The sequence below is a fragment of the Zalophus californianus genome, chromosome 17 (assembly GCF_009762305.2).
Source record: "Zalophus californianus isolate mZalCal1 chromosome 17, mZalCal1.pri.v2, whole genome shotgun sequence".
NCBI classification, from domain to species: domain Eukaryota; kingdom Metazoa; phylum Chordata; class Mammalia; order Carnivora; family Otariidae; genus Zalophus; species Zalophus californianus.
In genome coordinates, this window is record NC_045611.1 from 59,422,403 (window position 1) to 59,440,181 (window position 17,779).

Genomic DNA, 17,779 nt, shown 5'->3' on the forward strand with positions numbered 1-17,779 from the left:
CAGGGAAAGCTAACGGGGACATTAGGAATAGGCAGAATTGTAAAAATATAAAGGGAAGCTAAAGTGTCTTGTTTATTCACTGTTCTAACAAATAATGAGTGTTTGGCTTCAAGAACTTATTATAGATGCATAGGAGACATTTGAACGCAAAGGGACAAAAGACTCCTGCCCTCCTGGGGGCTATATTATATACAAGGAGGTCACAGAAATCATGAAAGAAGAAATCCTAAATCATACAGCATCTTGGAATGTGCTAGGCACAATGGAAGAACGTAAGGTGAACGTGCTTAGAAGAGGGAGGGTTCTTTGCTAATAGGGTCATTGAGCAAAAATTTGAAGGATATGAGGGATAACTACTGAGTATTTTTGGAATAAGTTCTAGGCAAAATGTGCAGGTGGCTAGATAGCTTTGGTAGGTGGAGCCCTCACAGGGCTCCTAAGCAACTGAGGACTCCAGCCAGGTTGGCCATTAGCCTGACTTGCTCACTGCAGAGAGACACTCAGGGGATGCATGTGAGAAACTTTGGCTCTGCCCCTAGGAGTCTGCAATTTTTCACTGTGGTGGACTAAAAGGCCTGGAACTAGGCAGCCTCATTTTTCATTGAATCCTGGTTTTCAAATTTGATTCCTAGACCTTTACCATTCATGTCACCTGGTGATTTGTTAGAAATGCTCATTCTCATTTCAGAAACTAGCCTAGTGAAACAGATTCTGTGGTCAAGGCCTAGAATCTGTGTTTTAACAATTTTCCAGGTGATTCTGATATAACATTCCATTGTACTATTGTGGTTTCTGTAGACCAGATCACAGTGTTTCTCACAACAGGAGTCACCTCTAAATCTGCAGGATTTCTGAACTGATATTAAAAAAGAAGGAATCAGGGGCGCCTGGGTGGCTCAGTCGTTAGGCGTCTGCCTTCGGCTCAGGTCATGATCCTGGGGTCCTGGGATCGAGCCCCATGTCGGGCTCCCTGCTCGGCGGGGAGTCTGCTTCTCTCTCTCTGCTCTCCCCGCCCCTGCTCATGCTCACTTGCACTCTCTCTCTCTCAAATAAAGTAAATAAAATATTTAAAAAAAAAAAAAAAGAAGGAATCAGAATATACAATTATAAAATAGAATGTGAAAGGCACCTGGGTGGCTCAGTCATTTGAGTGTCTAACCTTTGGTTTTGGCTCAGGTCATGATCTCAGGATCATGAGATCCAGCCACCTGTCACATTCCATGCTCAGAGAGGAGTCTGCTCAAGACTCTCTCTCCCTCTCCCTCTGTCCCTCACCTACTCTCTCTAAAATAAATCAAATCTCAGGGTGCCTGGGTAGCTCAGTCGTTAAGCGTCTGCCTTCAGCTCAGGTCGTGATCCCAGGGTCCTGGGATCGAGCCTCACATCGGGCTCCCTGCTCCACGGGGAAGCCTGCTTCTCCCTCTCCCACTCCCCCTGCTTGTGTTCCTTCTCTCACTATGTCTCTCTCTGTCAAATAAATAAATAAATAATCTTAAAAAAAAATAAATAAAATAAATAAAATCTTTGGGGTGCCTGGGTGGCTCAGTCATTAGGCGTCTGCCTTCGGCTCAGGTCATGATTAAGGGTCCTGGGATTGAGCCCCGGCATCAGGCTCCCTGCTCCGCGGGAAGCCTGCTTCTCCCTCTCCCAGCTTGTGTTCCCTCTCTTGCTGTGTCTCTCTCTGTCAAATAAATAAATAAAATATTTTTAAAATTATTTAAAATGAATAAATAAAATTTTGAAAAAGAACATGTATGTAGAGGCACCTGGGTGGCTCAGTTGTTAAGCGTCTGCCTTTGGCTCAGGTCATGGTCCCAGGGTCCTGGCATCGAGTCCCATATCCGGCTCCCTGCTCATTGGGAAGTCTGCTTCTCCCTCTCCCACTCCCTCTACTTGTGCTCTCTCTCTCACTGTGTCTCTGTCAAATAAATAGAATCTTAAAAAAAAAAAAAGAAAAACACGTTTTAGAAAGTCATCTTTGAGTAATTATTATTTTAACATTTTTTATTATAAAATATACATAATGAAAAATTTACCATTTTAACCATTTTAACTGTACAGTTCAGTGGCAGTTAAGTACATTCAAATTGTAGTGCAACTGTCAAGACTATCCATCTCCAGAATTCTTACATCACTCAGTGAGGTCCTTCTGTTCCCATGGAGCTTAGGGCCTGGCTTGGTGGCACATGGAAACATTCTGGTTCTCCAAGTGTGAAATCTCTCCAAAGGACCAAAAGACTGTCCTCTTGGGTCTTTATGAAGGCTTTATTACAAAGTCATGATTGCCTAAGTCACGGGCCACTGGATGATGCAACCTCCAGCTTCTCTCCTTCCCTGGAGGTAGGGCGTTGGGAATAGGGACTGAAAGTTCTAATCCTTTATCACGTGATTGCTCCTCCTGGCAACTTGCCTCTGAACCTGGGGTGGGTTTGGAAAGGAAAAATCACCTTCATTAATAACAAGACACTCATTTTACCTTTATAGCTCTGAAGCATTTTCAGGAATTATGGATGAAGACCAATATATCTAAGAAATGATATAATATATAACAATATAACATTTCTTATAAATCACTGTATCACACCAGCAATGAACAAATGGAATTGGAAATTAAAAATATTACCATTTACATTATTAGTACCCTTAAAATGAAATGCTTAGGTATCAATCTAACAAAACATATACAAGATACATGTGGGGAAAATTACAAAATTCTGATTAAAGATATCAAAGAAGAACTAAATAAATGGATGTACCATGTTCATGAACAGGAAGACTCAATATTGTCTAGATGTCAGTTTTCCTCAAATTTACCTATATATTCAACACAATCTTAAAAATCCCAGCAAATTATTTTGTGGATATTGACAAACTGATTTTTTTTTTTTAAGATTTTATTTATTTATTTGTGAGAGAGAGAGAGAGAGAGAAAGAGCACAAGCAGTAGGAGTGGCAGGCAGAGGGAGAAGCAGGCTCCCCGCTGAGCAGGGAGCCCGACGTGGGATCGATCCCAGGATCCTGGGATCAGGACCTGAGCCGAAGGCAGCTGCTTAACCAACTGAGCCACCCAGGCGTCCCTTAGACAAACTGATTCTAAAGTTTGTATGGACAGGCAAAAGAGCCAAAATAGCTAACTAATTCAATACTGAAGAAGAAGAACAAAGTTGAAGACTGACACTACCCAACTTCAAGATTACTGTAAAGCTACAGTGATGAAGACAGTGTGTTACTGGCTAAAGGATTAAAAGATTAAAGGAACAGAATAGTGAGCTCAGAAATAGACCCACAAACTCAACTGATCTTTGACAATGTAACAAAAGCAATGCAATGGAGCACAAATAATATTTTCAACAAATATGCTGGAACAACTGGACATCCACATACAAAAAAAAAAAAAGAAGAATCTAGACATAGCCTTTATTCCCTTCACAAAAATGAACTCAAAGTGGATCACAGACCTAAATGTATAGCAAAAAAACACTATATAATTCCTAGAAGATAACATAGGAGAAAACTTAGATAACTTTGGGTATGATGCTAACTTTTTCAATACAAAACCAAAGGCACAATTCATTACAGAAATAAGTGATAAAGCTGGACTTCATTAAAATTCAAAACTTCTGGGCGCCCGAGTGGCTCAGTCAGTTAAGCGTCTGCCTTCGGCTCAGGTCATGATCCCAAGGTCTTCAGGCTCCCGGCTCAGTGGGTAGTCTGCTTCTCTCTCTCCCACTCCTGCTTCCCTAGTCTCTTTCTCTCAAATGAATAAAATCTTTTTTAAAAATACTGTAACAGTCATAGACACTTCTTAGTATAATCTGCTTTGTTACCATTGTTCACCACTCTCTATAGTCTAAAGATTCAGTAAAAAGCAAGCCCTGGTTTATACTGTTTGTCAATTTCCCTGGTATAAATACTGCCTCCTCTGCCAACTTCAAGCTGCCATCATGTCACAGAATATGGAGCTTGGAAGAGATGTGTTTTCTGTTCCTAACATACAGATTTGGTAGTCATAAATAACCTCAAGAACATACATAATGGTAAAACATAGTAAAATAACTAGGAAGTGACAATCGCTGACAATCTTTTTTTTAACAGCTTTATTAAAGTAAGTCACTTCTTGTTACTCACAGTAGCTGTTTTCTAAAGCCATGGTTATTCACAGTAGTTATGTACTCTAATGGTTCTGTGTGCACTAATTCAGTGTTCCAGTACTGATTTTTTGCATATAAAACCATTGTTCCTAGAGAAAATACAGATTTGGGTTCCTGAGAGCTTCTAGTCACAACATTTTTGTCAAGTGATCAAAACATAACATTGTTTCAACTGTGTTTCTGTTTAAAGACATCTTGCTTGCTGTGTGTTGATTTATTAACATAGGACTTATGGCCAACAGCACTGTTACTCATGCCTGAACAAAGCGCATCTAACACGTATTTTCTTTCTAAGGCACATCTTAGCCTTGTGCTTAGAAATACTAGACAGCAAGTAAGCATCATATTTGGGGGCCATTTGAAACAGTGAAATCATCAACAAAAAGCAAACATGACACAAGCTGACCACACAAGGACACCTGTTTATAGTATGCAAGCTGAACAGAGAAAGGAACCTTAGCTGTGACAACTGCTACTACTTTTATCTTGAAACTGATGTTCTATCTTAAACAGATTGTATTCTTTTTCTTTTTTTAAAGATTTTATTTATTTATTTGACAGAGAGAGACACGCTGAGTGAGGGAACACAAGCAGGGGGAGTGGGAGAGGGAGAAGCAGGCCTCCCACGGAGCAGGCAGGATGCCGGGCTCGATCCCAGGACCCTGGGCTCATGAACCGAGCCAAAGGCAGACATTTAACGATTGAGCCACCTAGGCGCCCCTAAACAGATTGTATTCTAAAAGGCATATTTGCCTCTCTGATAATTAGTAAAACCAGTTTGACTTGCCACAAATGGAAGTCTACCATGAAATCAAAGTAATGCTCTTAAGTCCCAGGGAGCTTGTGAGGCTTACTTAGGCCTGCTCCCTCTGTTTTTTTTTGTGTTTTTTTTTTTTTTTAAGATTTTATTTATTTGAGAGAGAGAATGAGACAGAGAGAGAGCATGAGAGGGGGGAGGGTCAGAGGGAGAAGCAGACTCCCCGCTGAGCAGGGAGCCCGATGCAGGACTTGATCCCAGGACTCCAGGATCATGACCTGAGCCGAAGGCAGTCGCTTAACCAACTGAGCCACCCAGGCGCCCTGAGAGCAAGTGAGTGGGAGGTGGGGGGTAGAGAGAGAGGAAGAGAGAGAATCTCAAGCAGACTCCATGCTGAGCATGGAGCCTGACACACAGCTCGAGCTCATGACCCTAATATGACCTGCACTGAAACTAAGAGTTGGATACTTAACCGACTGAGCCACCCAGGAGCCCCTGCTCCCTCTGTTGAAAAGGGAAATCAGTAAAAGGGGTATTAGAGATTCAGCATGCCACCAAGACTCTCTCCAGACAACAGGAAGGAAAAAGGATCAGCTTTTTCAAGGTGTCCACATGTGCCCCCTGATGTTGTATTTGTGTGTCCTCTGAAAGCATCTCCTGAACCAGGGCAGGAGTGTGGCTCAGTCCTCAGGAAACAAGAGACGATGGTGCAACCCTTAGGGGCATTTTTACTGAGACTGTATTGTTTTGGAAGATACCTGAGGAACACTGATGGTGCACACACCAGCTCTGCAGTCCCTGTCGCAGAAGTATTTGTGGGTGCACTTTTAGAAGAGGCACATTCCATCTGGTTGGCTGTGGTCTCCTCCAATCCCTATGAAGCCAGTGTTTCTGTAGCAGTTCTGGTTCCCCCTGAACCTTATGGCCTTACAACCAATGACCATCACCTACAGAAATGTGGACATCAGGGCATATGGCTCTTTGCCGGACCTGGGGAAGGGGTTCCCCTCAACAGTGCTGACATCCCCCTGTGATATCCTCTGTGAACAAGGGAAAGCATTCATGCTACTCCCAGAAGCACCTGAGGTTCTCACACCTGTTCCTCCTCGGGGTGACCTCTGAGACTCCCCAAACTCATAGCATCCAGTCTCAAATGAGGACCAGAAAGCTATCCCTGCAGGCTTTCCTAGGAGGTCAGTGGCAGCTGTGCACATTTGGCCAAAAGTGACAAGCTATTTTTGCCATCATACTGTACCTACTGAGGCAGAGAGTTTGAGACTCCCACAAAGACTGTTCATCCTTCATGCTTGTGGAGCACAAATCTATACATAAAACACACCATACAGCAAATAGAACACCTGAAATTAAGAGGACTCAAACAATAAGGCTTTCGTATTATACAAAACAAAGCAGTATGTGGCACACAGCTCAGGCTGTTGACTTAGAAGCTGGAAAAATTCACCATCTGAGAACGTGTCCCTGAAAAAGGTTGTCCTCTGCAAGTTGCCAGCCAAACTCATATGAAATTCCTTTGGGCAAACACTGAGTCAGGTTCTTGCCCAAGCCAGGCAGAGAGAGAGGAACACAGATCCAGAGGGGCTCAGGCTACTCCTCATCTGCTCCAGCATGAGAGAAGAGAGGTCGGCTTCCTTGAGCACAGTGGGGTGGTGACTGATGCACACTGTGGGGACCTGCCAGGCGGTAGAGGTGAAATGGCTTCACCCTGGAAATGGCTTTGACATAACCCTAAAAAGAGCCCTGAGCAGGTTAAGTGTAACATAGCCACACCTGCTTCCCACGGAAGTGAAATTTAGGGGAATTCTCCCTACTGTGGACAACTGGAAGCAGGAGATCAAATTCAGACACATGGCTCCTCAGGGTTTCTTCCAGTGACCTTAAACTGAACAAGGAAATACCACACTCCATTGCACATCTAAGGCCTTTCTCCAATGTGAACTCTACGAGTGTAATGAGGTGAATTCTCCGGGGAAAATATTTCCCACATTCACCACATACATAGGACTTTCCTCCTATGTGAACTCTCTGATGTCAAATGAGTGCTGAGCTCTTGGTAAAAGATCTCAGAGAGAAAATTGTTCTCAATTTTTCTCAATAAGGCCTTTCTCCAGTGTGAACTTGCCAGTGCACAATGAGGGCAGATTTTCATCAAAAGCATTTCCCACATCCAATGTATTCATAATGCCTTTCTCCAGTGTGTACTATCTGTGGTTGAACAAGGATGGAACTATGGCTAAAAGACTACACACATTCACTGCACACGTAACAATTTTCTCTCTGAGAAATTTTTCTCAATTCACTATACTCATAAGGCCTTGACGCAGTGTGAACTCTCCAGTATTCAGGGAGATAATTTCCTTGATGGAATTTTCCACACTCAGTGCATTCATAAGACCTTTCACCAGTGTGACCTCCCAAATGATACAGGAGTTTCCTCCTACGGATAGAAGATTTGCCACATTCATGGTACTTGTAAGGCCTTCCTCCTGTGTAAACTCTTTGATAACAGAGCAGGTATCCATAGATAAAACATTTCCTACAGTTACTGCACTGGTAAGGCCTATCTCCAGCATGAATTCTCTGATGATACCAAAGGTAGAGCTAGAGGTGAAAGATTTCTCACCTTGGCTGCACCTATAAGGCCTTTGTTCTCTGTGAATACTCGTGTTGAGAGAGGTAAGATTGATGGCTAAAGGATTTCCCACATTTAATGTACCCAAAAGGCCTTTTTCCTTTATGTATTCTCTAGTGTAGAATGAGTACCAAACTACTAGTTAAAGATCTCCACATTTACTACATTCATAAGGCCTTTCTCCAGTGTGAACTTGCCAGTGCACAATGAGGGCAGATTTTCATCAAAAGCATTTCCCACATTCAATGTATTCATAATGCCTTTCTCCAGTGTGTACTATCTGTAGTTGAATAAGGATGGAACTATGGCTAAAAGACTACACACATTCACTGCACACGTAACAATTTTCTCCAATAGGACTTCTCTGGGGATAAATGGGGACAAACTTTTGGTTGAAGGGTTTCCCACATTTGCTGCACCTGAACTGCCTTGCCCCAGTATGAACTCCTCGATGTTGACTGAGGGTTGAGTTTTGCCTAAAAGATGTGTCACATTCACCACACACACAAAGCCTGTCACCACTGTGGACTCTCTGGAGAATAACAAGTGAAGATTTATACAGGAATGTTTTCCCCCATTCATGGCACATGAAACAATCTTCCTATGTCAACACACTGGTCCCGAACAAGTGTGTATGTGGGGTTAAAGGTGTTCTTACATTTTCCCCAGGTGACATAACTTTTTTTGCTTTGAAAAGTTGCCCCACATCGAGTGATTCTGTTTGGCTTCTCTCTGGTGTGAGTGGCCTGTAGTTGGTGTTCTGAGGTGGCCAGGAAGGCTTTCTCAACCTCTCCACAGGTGAAGGGCTTGTCTGACACATGTAATTTCCAGCTCTTCACAAACAAGTCCCTGTCCACAGGGCTTCTGAAGGGTTTCACTCCCATGTGCTGTTTCTCATGTTTTCTGAAGTTTGTAATGAAATAAAATCATTTCATACATGCCCCACACCTGAACGCTTTCTGGCTGTTTTCTTTTCCCTGGTGCGCAGCCAAGTGGGAAATGTCTCTCAAGACTGGACCACACATCTCACAGGGGTGGGTCTTCCGGGAAGACTGAGCTGCCTTGGGCGTCCTGGTCTGTGACACGCCTACAGAAGTGCTCTGGGCAAAGGGTGCCTCATCCTCTGCTCCACAGCAGCAACCTGAAGGCAAAGAAGCGCTGGTGAAATTTGTGTTGACTATAGCGAGGGGGTGAGCCCATCACATACATGCACCCGACTCATCTAGGCAGGACTGTATGGCACGCTTTTCTAGGTAAGGGAGTTGGAATCTGGTCAGAGAAGTTGGGCATTTCTGGGCTCCTAAGGCAAAAGAATGGTAGAGACCTCATCATGGGAAGGACACAAGGATAGTCTATAACACAAAGAAGCGAGGCATATTCTAAAACTTGTTCCTCTGCTAAAGGATTCCTGCAGGACCTTTTCTGCTGGTGACATAAGGGTGTGTAAACTGTATGTCCAAACCCAGGAAAAACTAATTGCAATAGAGCTTCTTCTATTCAAAGCCAATTTAAGGATGTGTGCACGCCTTGTGGCAAGTGTGGGCCAGTGTTGCAGAGCAAGAGAAGAAGACTTATGAGAAAGATGAGTGAGATACAAAGTCCAGAGAGGTAGAGATTATCCCTAGCTGGAAGTCAGAGTAGAAATGACGTAGTAGAATTGACTAGTCAGTAAAGTATCAACAAAGAGAAGGAAAAGCAGAAATGGAGTATGGTATTGGCAATAAGAACAAAATACTGGTTAAATGGGAAACATTCCTGGTATAATCTGAACACACCCTCCCCAGTTTCACCAGGGCCAGACACCTGTAAGCTCATCTGCAGCCTTGGCTACTGAGAATCCCTACAATCTTTGCTGCACCTGACCTCTGCTGATAGTGCTGCACTGTGATCACATGGCTGGTCCCTCCCTAGAGCCAAAATGGCCACAGGCCCTTCAGCTGGTGACCTTGCAACCAACCCAAGGTAAAGGTCTTTCCCCACCAAAACCAGCCTGTAAAAGCTGGAAGAGGTGACTGATCCATCGCATGTGGGGACATCAAAAAAAAGGCTATCAGGACCACACAAAAAAATCAAGGAAATGGGACACAACCAGAGGAGCACAGTAAGTTTCCAACACGTGAACCCAAAGAAACACAGATCTACAAGCTGCAGGACAAATAATTTAAAATTGTTTAAGGGGGTGCCTGGGTGGCTCAGATGGTTAAGCGTCTGCCTCCGGCTCAGGTCATGATCCCAGGGTCCTGGGATTGAGCCCAGCGTTGGGCTCCCTGCTTGGCAGGAAGTCTGCTTCTCCCTCTTGCTCTGCCTCTGCCCTTGCCCCTGCTTGTCTTCTCTCTCCCCCTCTCTCAAATGAATAAATAAAATCTTAAAAAAAACTTTAAAAAATAAAATAAAATAAAATAAAATAAAATTGTTTAAGGAAGCTCAGCCAGGGCACCTGGGTGGCTCAGTCATTAAGCGTCTACCTTCGCCTCAGGTCTTGATCCCAGGGTCCTGGGATTGAGGCCCGCATCGGGCTCCCTGCTCAGTGGGAAGCCTGCTTCCCCATCTCCCACTCCCCCGGCTTGTGTTCCCTCTCTCTCTGTCAAATAAATAAATAAAATCTTAAAAAAAAAAAAAAGAAACTGTTAGAAAATATGTTTCCCACATGGGATAAAACTTCCCTAATTTCCGGTGATCAAGACACCCACTTCACTGGGCAAATCATACAAGCCTTAATGAATACCTCGCAAACTTCTTGGAATTATCACTGTCCCTATCACTCTCAATCATCAATCAAGGTTGAGAGAACTAATAGGATCCTAAAACTTAAAATCTGTAAGCTTGCTGAAACTACTGTACTCCCTTGGCCTACGGAATTGCCTGTGACTCTGCCGACTATTTGCAGTAGACCCTCCAGAAAACATAAACTCACTCCTTATGAGATAGTCACCAGTAAACCAATGTCTACTGGCTGATCCCACTTTCTGCTGATCCCTTGTTATCCCATACTAATATAACCAGTGATTGTAAGTCTTTAATGTCTTACGCTAAAGCCTATCATCAGGTTAGCAGCTTTCCCTGTTCCCAATTCAAATGATTCTGTTAATCAGTCTGGAGCCTGGTGACTGGGTATTTTGGAAACATCACAAGAGAAAAACAGCTCTTGAGCCCCACTGCAAAGGACCTTCTCAAGTGTTCCTGACCACTGATACTAATGGAAAACTAGAGGGCATTGAGTCTTAAATACACATCTCACAGCTAAAGTCACCAGCTGACTTCTGGTCCTGTATTGATGCTGGAGACCTTCAAATAAAACCAACAAGTAAGAGAAGCAGCTGACATTGAGGTAGACTGCTTCCACCCAAAATGCCAGATCAAGACTTCAGATTTTAAGCATGAAATCCTTTTTTCATTTTCTTTCCTTTTACTGTGGCATTGACCTGGAAAGAAAACGCCTTCAGTATCTCCCAGGCCATTGCTAAGGCGGTAACCTTTCAGACTGCTGGATTCATCATCAAAGATCCCAATCCCATGGAAAAAATATCTAGTGTTTGAAAATAGCTGGTTATCATAAGTTTAAATGAGAAAGATTATTTCAGTATATGCGTTATTTCAAGGATGGAATTGTTTTGGGGTTTTTTTTGCAGATTATCTGAAATTATGTTTTTCCAAATTTAAAAAAAATATGTGATTGTAGAGAGACTATTATACTCAAAGTCACTTCCTACAACTAAGTCTTAGAAGTTTGTGAGAAATCATGCCTTTTGGCATCCTTCTCAAGTCTAAAATTCTCAGATTCTAATGTAGAAATAAGACAGTGGACATACAATGAAATGACTCAAGTTAATATAAGCTAATAATTAGAAGAGGAATATCCTTATTCCTATAAAAACCTAGAATGTCAATGTATTTTTTTGAGCTAATAAATGTTAGTTTGCTTCAACTAATCTTAATCCTGGTCCCTTCGCTTAAAGGCAAGTTTTATTCTAGCTCTATCATAGTATGACACATACATAAGATACATTTGGTACATATTATATTTAAATACTAGCTATCCAGGCTATATAGCTCAAAGCCTTTTCACAAGCAAACTAAGACATCTTATTGATCAACTACCCTGGATTTATATTGTACAGACATACCTACCTGGAGGCATTCATGGCTCAGGATTTGCTTCCTTTGGCAAGGCCATAGTTTCCTGCTTATAGGAGTAAACATAAAGGCAATTATGATCAGAAGCTCATCCTTAACTTTGGAAGATATTATATAATTTATTGCTAAGACAACTGTTTCCAAAAAAGATCTTTAGACTCTGGCCAAAGTTGTTGTTGTTTTTAAAGATTTTACTTATTTATTTAGACAGAGCGCACAGGGAGCTTGAACTCACAACCCTGAGATCATGACCTGAGCTGAAATCGAGTCAGACGCCTAACTGAGCCACCCAGGCGCCCCCAAAGTTGTTCTTAATAATAGAAGAGCTCTTGAGTACCTGTAGCTGTGACCAACACCACCTACGGTACCTGGATTAACACCTGCATAAGTTGAAATTCAATTATATAAGATCACAGAACAAGCCACTTGGTGGCATAAGAAATGATTCCTTCCACAAGGTCTTTCTTTGACTTATTGGATCGGGTCTTAGGGACCATGGCTCCAAAGTGCACTCCAAACATCAGGAATTATCCCGTTTATAATAATCTCCGTGCCATGTATTCTCTCAAAATTATGCCTTTTGGCAGCAGTTCACAAGCAAATCCCCACCCTCCTCTAGGTTTTCAGCATTCTTTGCGGGAGGCGCCTAGCCATGCTCTGACTGGTCAGGATGGAGAAAACCCTTCCACGGGACTCGAGCGGGCTGCCAACTACATTACCCCGATCAGGCGCGCAGTGGACCCGATGGAAGCGTTTCTGTGGTGATTTGTCGCTGAGGGGCGGGACTTCCGGCCTCGTCCTTGTGGCCTCCTTCTTGCAGCTCTGGCGCGTGCGGGGCCGAGACTGAAGGGACGGAACTGTCAAGGCGCAGAAGTCGTTGTCCCCACGGCAGAGAGGCGGGTCCGCGGCTGGCGACGCCTTCCAGGCTGCCCCGCGCCGGGGCCGGGACGGGGACCGCGGGTCCGGGTGTCCGCGACGCCCACCGAGTCCGACGGCGGCGGCAGCGCCCAGGGAGCCGCCGCAGGTAAGCGCTCGTCCCCCGGGCCCTCCCCGCCGTCCCCCCACCCAGACCCCGGAGGCCCGAGCGCGGGGCGCCGGCTCGCGGCCCTGCGGCCCAGGCCCCGGCGTCGGACGGGGCGGCGGCGGGGGGCGGGGGCCCCGTGTGCGAGCGCCGGCGTGCCGGCGTGAGGAGCGGGCTCCGGGCCGGGGGGGCCGGCCGGGGCAGAGGCCGGAGGGGGCCTGAGGCGGGAGGAGGCTGCCCGCAGGCGACAGAGGGCGTGAGGCGGAGTCGCGCCTGGACTGGCGGGCCGAGGTGCCGTACCTTCGTTCTGAGGGCCCTGGGAGCCATGGGAGGATCGTGAACAGGAAGACACAAGTCCGGCCTTCCCACGCTGCTGAGAGAACACTGATCCATAACCCCGCTGACGTGTTCCCAGGGTTGTGGTTTCCTATTCGTCTAAATTCCATTTCCTCAGCCCCTGAGTTTGGAGATGGAGAAACCCACAGCCCAGGGTGTGAAGTCCATGTCAGGTTTTATATGTTACCCATGGAAACAGGTGTGGAGGGTTCTATCAGGGCAGGAGCTGGTACCGAGATGTGGAAAGGCTCCGGGAGAACTGAGACGGGGTTAGGAAACCACCAGGCTGTCTTTTGTGTGGGAACAAAAAGCAGGTGTGCGGAAGTCACGACTGGAATGGCCACCGGAGAAGCTGTGTCTGTTCTGTAAGTCCTCAGAGATACGGATCAGAGGAGAGATGATATATGTCTGGAATATTCAATGCTCTAAGGCTTGGGACAGATTTATGAATTACACTTAGAAATGAAGTACTCAAAGTTGACATTTCTGTAGATGAGAATCCTTTTAAAATCATATGAAATATTAAACAAGATAATTATGGAAGTGCAATAAAAGTAAAAAAAATTAATGGTAATCCTGTACGAAGCTTTCTATTTAAATATTTAGAGAAAATATCTTAATGAAATAAAAAAAATTTTTTTAAGATTTTATTTATTTATCTGACAGAGAGACACAGCGAGAGAGGGAACACAAGCAGGGGGCGTGGGAGAGGGAGAAGCAGGCTTCCCGCGCAGCAGGGAGCCCGATGCGGGGCTCGATCCCATGACTCCGGGATCATGACCTGAGCGGAAGGCAGATGCCCAACGACTGAGCCACCCAGGCGCCCCTTAATGAAATAAACATTTGAAAAACAAATTGATACTAAGAAATATGAGAAGAATTGAAAGAAATCCAAAAACATCAGGAATTGTGAAAAGCAGACCCAAATAAATACAGATGCAAGCCATTTTTTATATAGAAAGTTTAGATACTATAAATACAACTACTACAAAAAGACAATTTGTGTATTTCAAACAAAAATGCTAATATTACTGAGGTTACTAATTCAAATTGAGAGCCCAAAAATAAACACACACTTATCATTTAATCTATGACAAAGGAGGTGGTGGGGAAAAGACAGTCTCTCCAATCAGTGGTATTGGGAGAACTGAACAGCTACATGGCAAAAAATGAAACTGAACCACTTTCTTACACCATTCAGAAAAAAATAAACTGAAAATGGATTAAAGACCTAAATATAAGACCTGAAACCATGAAACTAAAAGGAAAACAGGTAGTAATGGCATGGATATCAACCTTAGCAATATTCTTCTGAATCTGTCTTCTCAGACAAGGGAAACAAAAGCAAAACTAAACAAATGGGACTAAATCAAACTAAAAAGCTTTTGCATGGCAAAGCAAGCCATCAACAAAAGAAAAAGGCAAAGATATTTGCTAATGATGTATCCAATTTGGGATTAATATCCAAAATATATAAAGAACTCCATACCTCAACACCAAAAATCCCTAAAAAATCCAGTTAAAAATTGGCAGAAGACCTGAATGGACATTTTTCCAAAGAGGACATGCAGACTGCCAAAAGACCCATGAAAGAATGCTCAATATGACTAATCATCAAGGAAATGCAAATCAAAACCACAATGAGGTATCATCAGTCAGAGTGGCTAGTATCAAAAAGACAAGAAATAAGCGTTAGCAAGGATATGGAGAAAAGGGAACCCTCATGCACTGTTAGTGGGAATGTAAATTGGTGCAGCTACTCTGGAAAGCAATACTGAAGTTCCTAAAAAAAACTAAAGATAGGGGCGCCTGGGTGGCTCAGTCATTAAGCATCTGCCTTCGGCTCAGGTCATGATCCCAGGGTCCTGGGGTCCAGACCCACATTGGGCCCCTGCTCAGCAGGAAGCCTGCTTCTCCCTCTCCCACTCCCCCTGCTTGTGTTCCCTCTAAATAAAATCTTTAAAAAAACTAAAAAATAGAATGACACAGCCCAATAGCTCCAATTCTGGATATTTACCTGAAGAAAACAAAACACTAATTCAAAAAGAGAAGTGTACCCCTTTATTTATTGCATTATTTACAGTAGACAAGATATTGAACCAAAGTGTCCATTGATAGATGAATGGATAAAGATGTGATACACACACACACACACACACAATGGACTATTACTCAGCCATTAAAAAAAAAATCTTGCCATTCTGATGGAGGATACCGCATGATTTCACTTACATGTGGAATCTAAAAAAAAAAAAAACCACCACCAAGGAGAGAAATTGACTCATAGAAAACTAGTGGTTGCCAGGGAGGAAGGGGTAGGGGGATAGGCAAAACAAGTGAAGGGGATTAATTAGTACAAACTTCCCATTATAAAATAAGGAAGTCACAGAGATGAAAAGTACAGCATAGGTAATATAGTCAATATTGTAATGATTTTGTATGGTGACAGATGGTAACTACACATATGGTGAGCATTTCATGATGTATGTGTCAAATCAATATGTTATACATCTGAAATATATTACATGTCAACTATACCTCAAAAATGTTTTTAAAAAGAAAAAATGTATTCTAAAGGGTAATAAATGTAAGTTTATTGAGAAATCTTACATTTATATCTAACAACTTATTCTGGAAAGGAAACCAGAATGGGTTAGTGGTACACAGTAGACAGCCTGGGAACACATCTGACATCTATATATTGGTAAACTTTTATAAACATATATGTATTAAATTTGATTATCAACTTGTAGAGAAAATAATGAAATAAAATATTAAGATGGATTGCAAATGAGAAAGAAAAAAAATCTCAATTTATATCTCAGGTCAAATAGAAAATTAACTGCATCAAGCTGAACATGGAAACAAAAAGCCTAAGATTATTTAAGAAAAAAAAAATTTTTTTTAACAAACCTGCACTTGAAATGTGCGAGTCATTACAAGACCCCAATTTAAAACCACAGAATACGCTTTTCACTTTTTTAAAATAAAAATATATGCAGAATACAAAGACAACTAAAAAATTTAATCACAAAAAAGACTTATGTAATGTAAAAAGAACTATTTTCAGTATCCATACAAGCTATTAAAGTTTTAAGACAGGCAATTTTTGTGAAAACTACCCAGTATATGGAGATACACACAACTATACAATATAATTTGTGAAAATTTCATTTTGATTTCAAAATTTACCTTTAACACATTCAAAACTAAAGTGGACTGAAATTTTTAAATGTTTCAAAAACATTCTAATTGTAGAAAATATAGTTATATATTTATTACTTTATCATTTCTACTTTATATCAGCCACGTTTCACTGAATGTTTTAAAAATGTATTTGGAAGCTTTCCAGTGCACTCTAACAAAATTCATTAAAATAAGAATGCTTTTTGTTTTTCCAAGTGGTCATTTGTTGTATACATCATGTTAAACAGTTTAAGTTTTAAATAAGTAAAACTTGCATTGAATTTTTGGGGAAAAAAAAATGACTCTTAATGAACCAAAACATAGCTATGTGAAAAGAATCTCTGGTGTGTGGCATAACATACCTTTATAGTGTTGATCATTTCGCATTTAAGCATCACAAATCAAATTTGTCTGAAGAGAATTCATCTGGCAGGGCAAGCAGAGGTCCATAAGAAGAGCTCTCTCAGTACATATGAAAATGAATCAGGGCACCTGGGTGGCTCAGTTGGTTAACCATCTGACTTCAGCTCAGGTCATCATCTCAGGGACTTGGAATCAAGCCCTGCATGGGGCTCTCTGCTCAGCGGGAAGCCTGCTTCTCCCTCTCCTCCTCCCCCCACTGGCGTGTGCTCTATCTCAATTAAAAAAAAAAAGTATTTCTGTGATAATCCACCAATTGGTTATCATGCTCTTGGTGTCACAGAGTGATTCAGAAGAGAAAATAAGCTAGGTCAAACATAGATGGATTAGACAAAATTGCACAGTAAATATATTGATTTATGTGGCACTCTATAGAATGAACAAAACTTAGGATATTACTAATGCAATATAAATGCCAATAACTGAGAGCTAAGCACAGTAAGAACTGTGAAAAGGAAAGTTATGTTAATATTTATATTAAAAACTTGATATAAAAACATTATATACAAGCTCAAAATCCCATGGAATTCTGTCATGAGTAAGTGATCAGTGTTTTGTTATTTTATTGATGCTCCCAGGGGCCAAGGTAAACACCATCATCACTTCTATGTCATAGTCAGCAAACTGAGGTTCAAGGGGCTCTGGGGAGTTACCCAGATATTCCCAGGAATCCACAGAGACCTCAGTACTGTGCAGACCCTCCTCCCTGCAGGTGGGTTTTGGAGACTGACCTGGATTAGGGGCTCCTGAGCAGCTCAATTCCTGACACACCTGGGGGCACAGTGGTCTGGTGGTGGTAACAGGGAGAGCTGTAGGGGACTGGCTCTAGGATGCTCCCCACAGGTAGAACTATACAGGAATGGACACCTCAACTCTTCACAATTTCCAATGGGCCAGGGATAGGGCAGCTCCTAATTCCCATTTTACATAGGATGAAACTGAGGCCCTGGATGGGGGCACGTGCCTGTGGGTCTAATTAATGACCTCTACATCACCCCCTAGCCAGGCTTTGGGGCTCAAAGTAAAGCCCAGCCCATACTGATGCAACCTTGTCCCCCATCTGCTCCAACCCACCAACCCCAGTGGTGATAAACCAGGAAAATGGGTAACCACTACTAGGCAAG

General features: G+C 42.7%; 1 protein-coding gene across 1 annotated transcript in view; it reads right to left on the bottom strand.

Annotated features, from left to right (window-relative positions):
* Positions 1 to 1,898: 1,898 nt before the first annotated feature.
* LOC113936727 (zinc finger protein 256-like) overlaps positions 1,899 to 17,779 on the bottom strand; it is a 37,113-nt gene continuing 21,232 nt past the window's right edge. The window contains exons 4-6 of the mRNA XM_035725103.1: positions 8,507 to 8,699; positions 2,037 to 2,418; positions 1,899 to 1,936 (exon numbers count right to left, since the gene is read on the bottom strand). Coding sequence (XP_035580996.1) covers positions 2,382 to 2,418; positions 8,507 to 8,699 — 230 coding nt within the window. The 3' untranslated portion in view covers positions 1,899 to 1,936; positions 2,037 to 2,381. The remainder of the gene's footprint in view (positions 1,937 to 2,036; positions 2,419 to 8,506; positions 8,700 to 17,779) is intronic.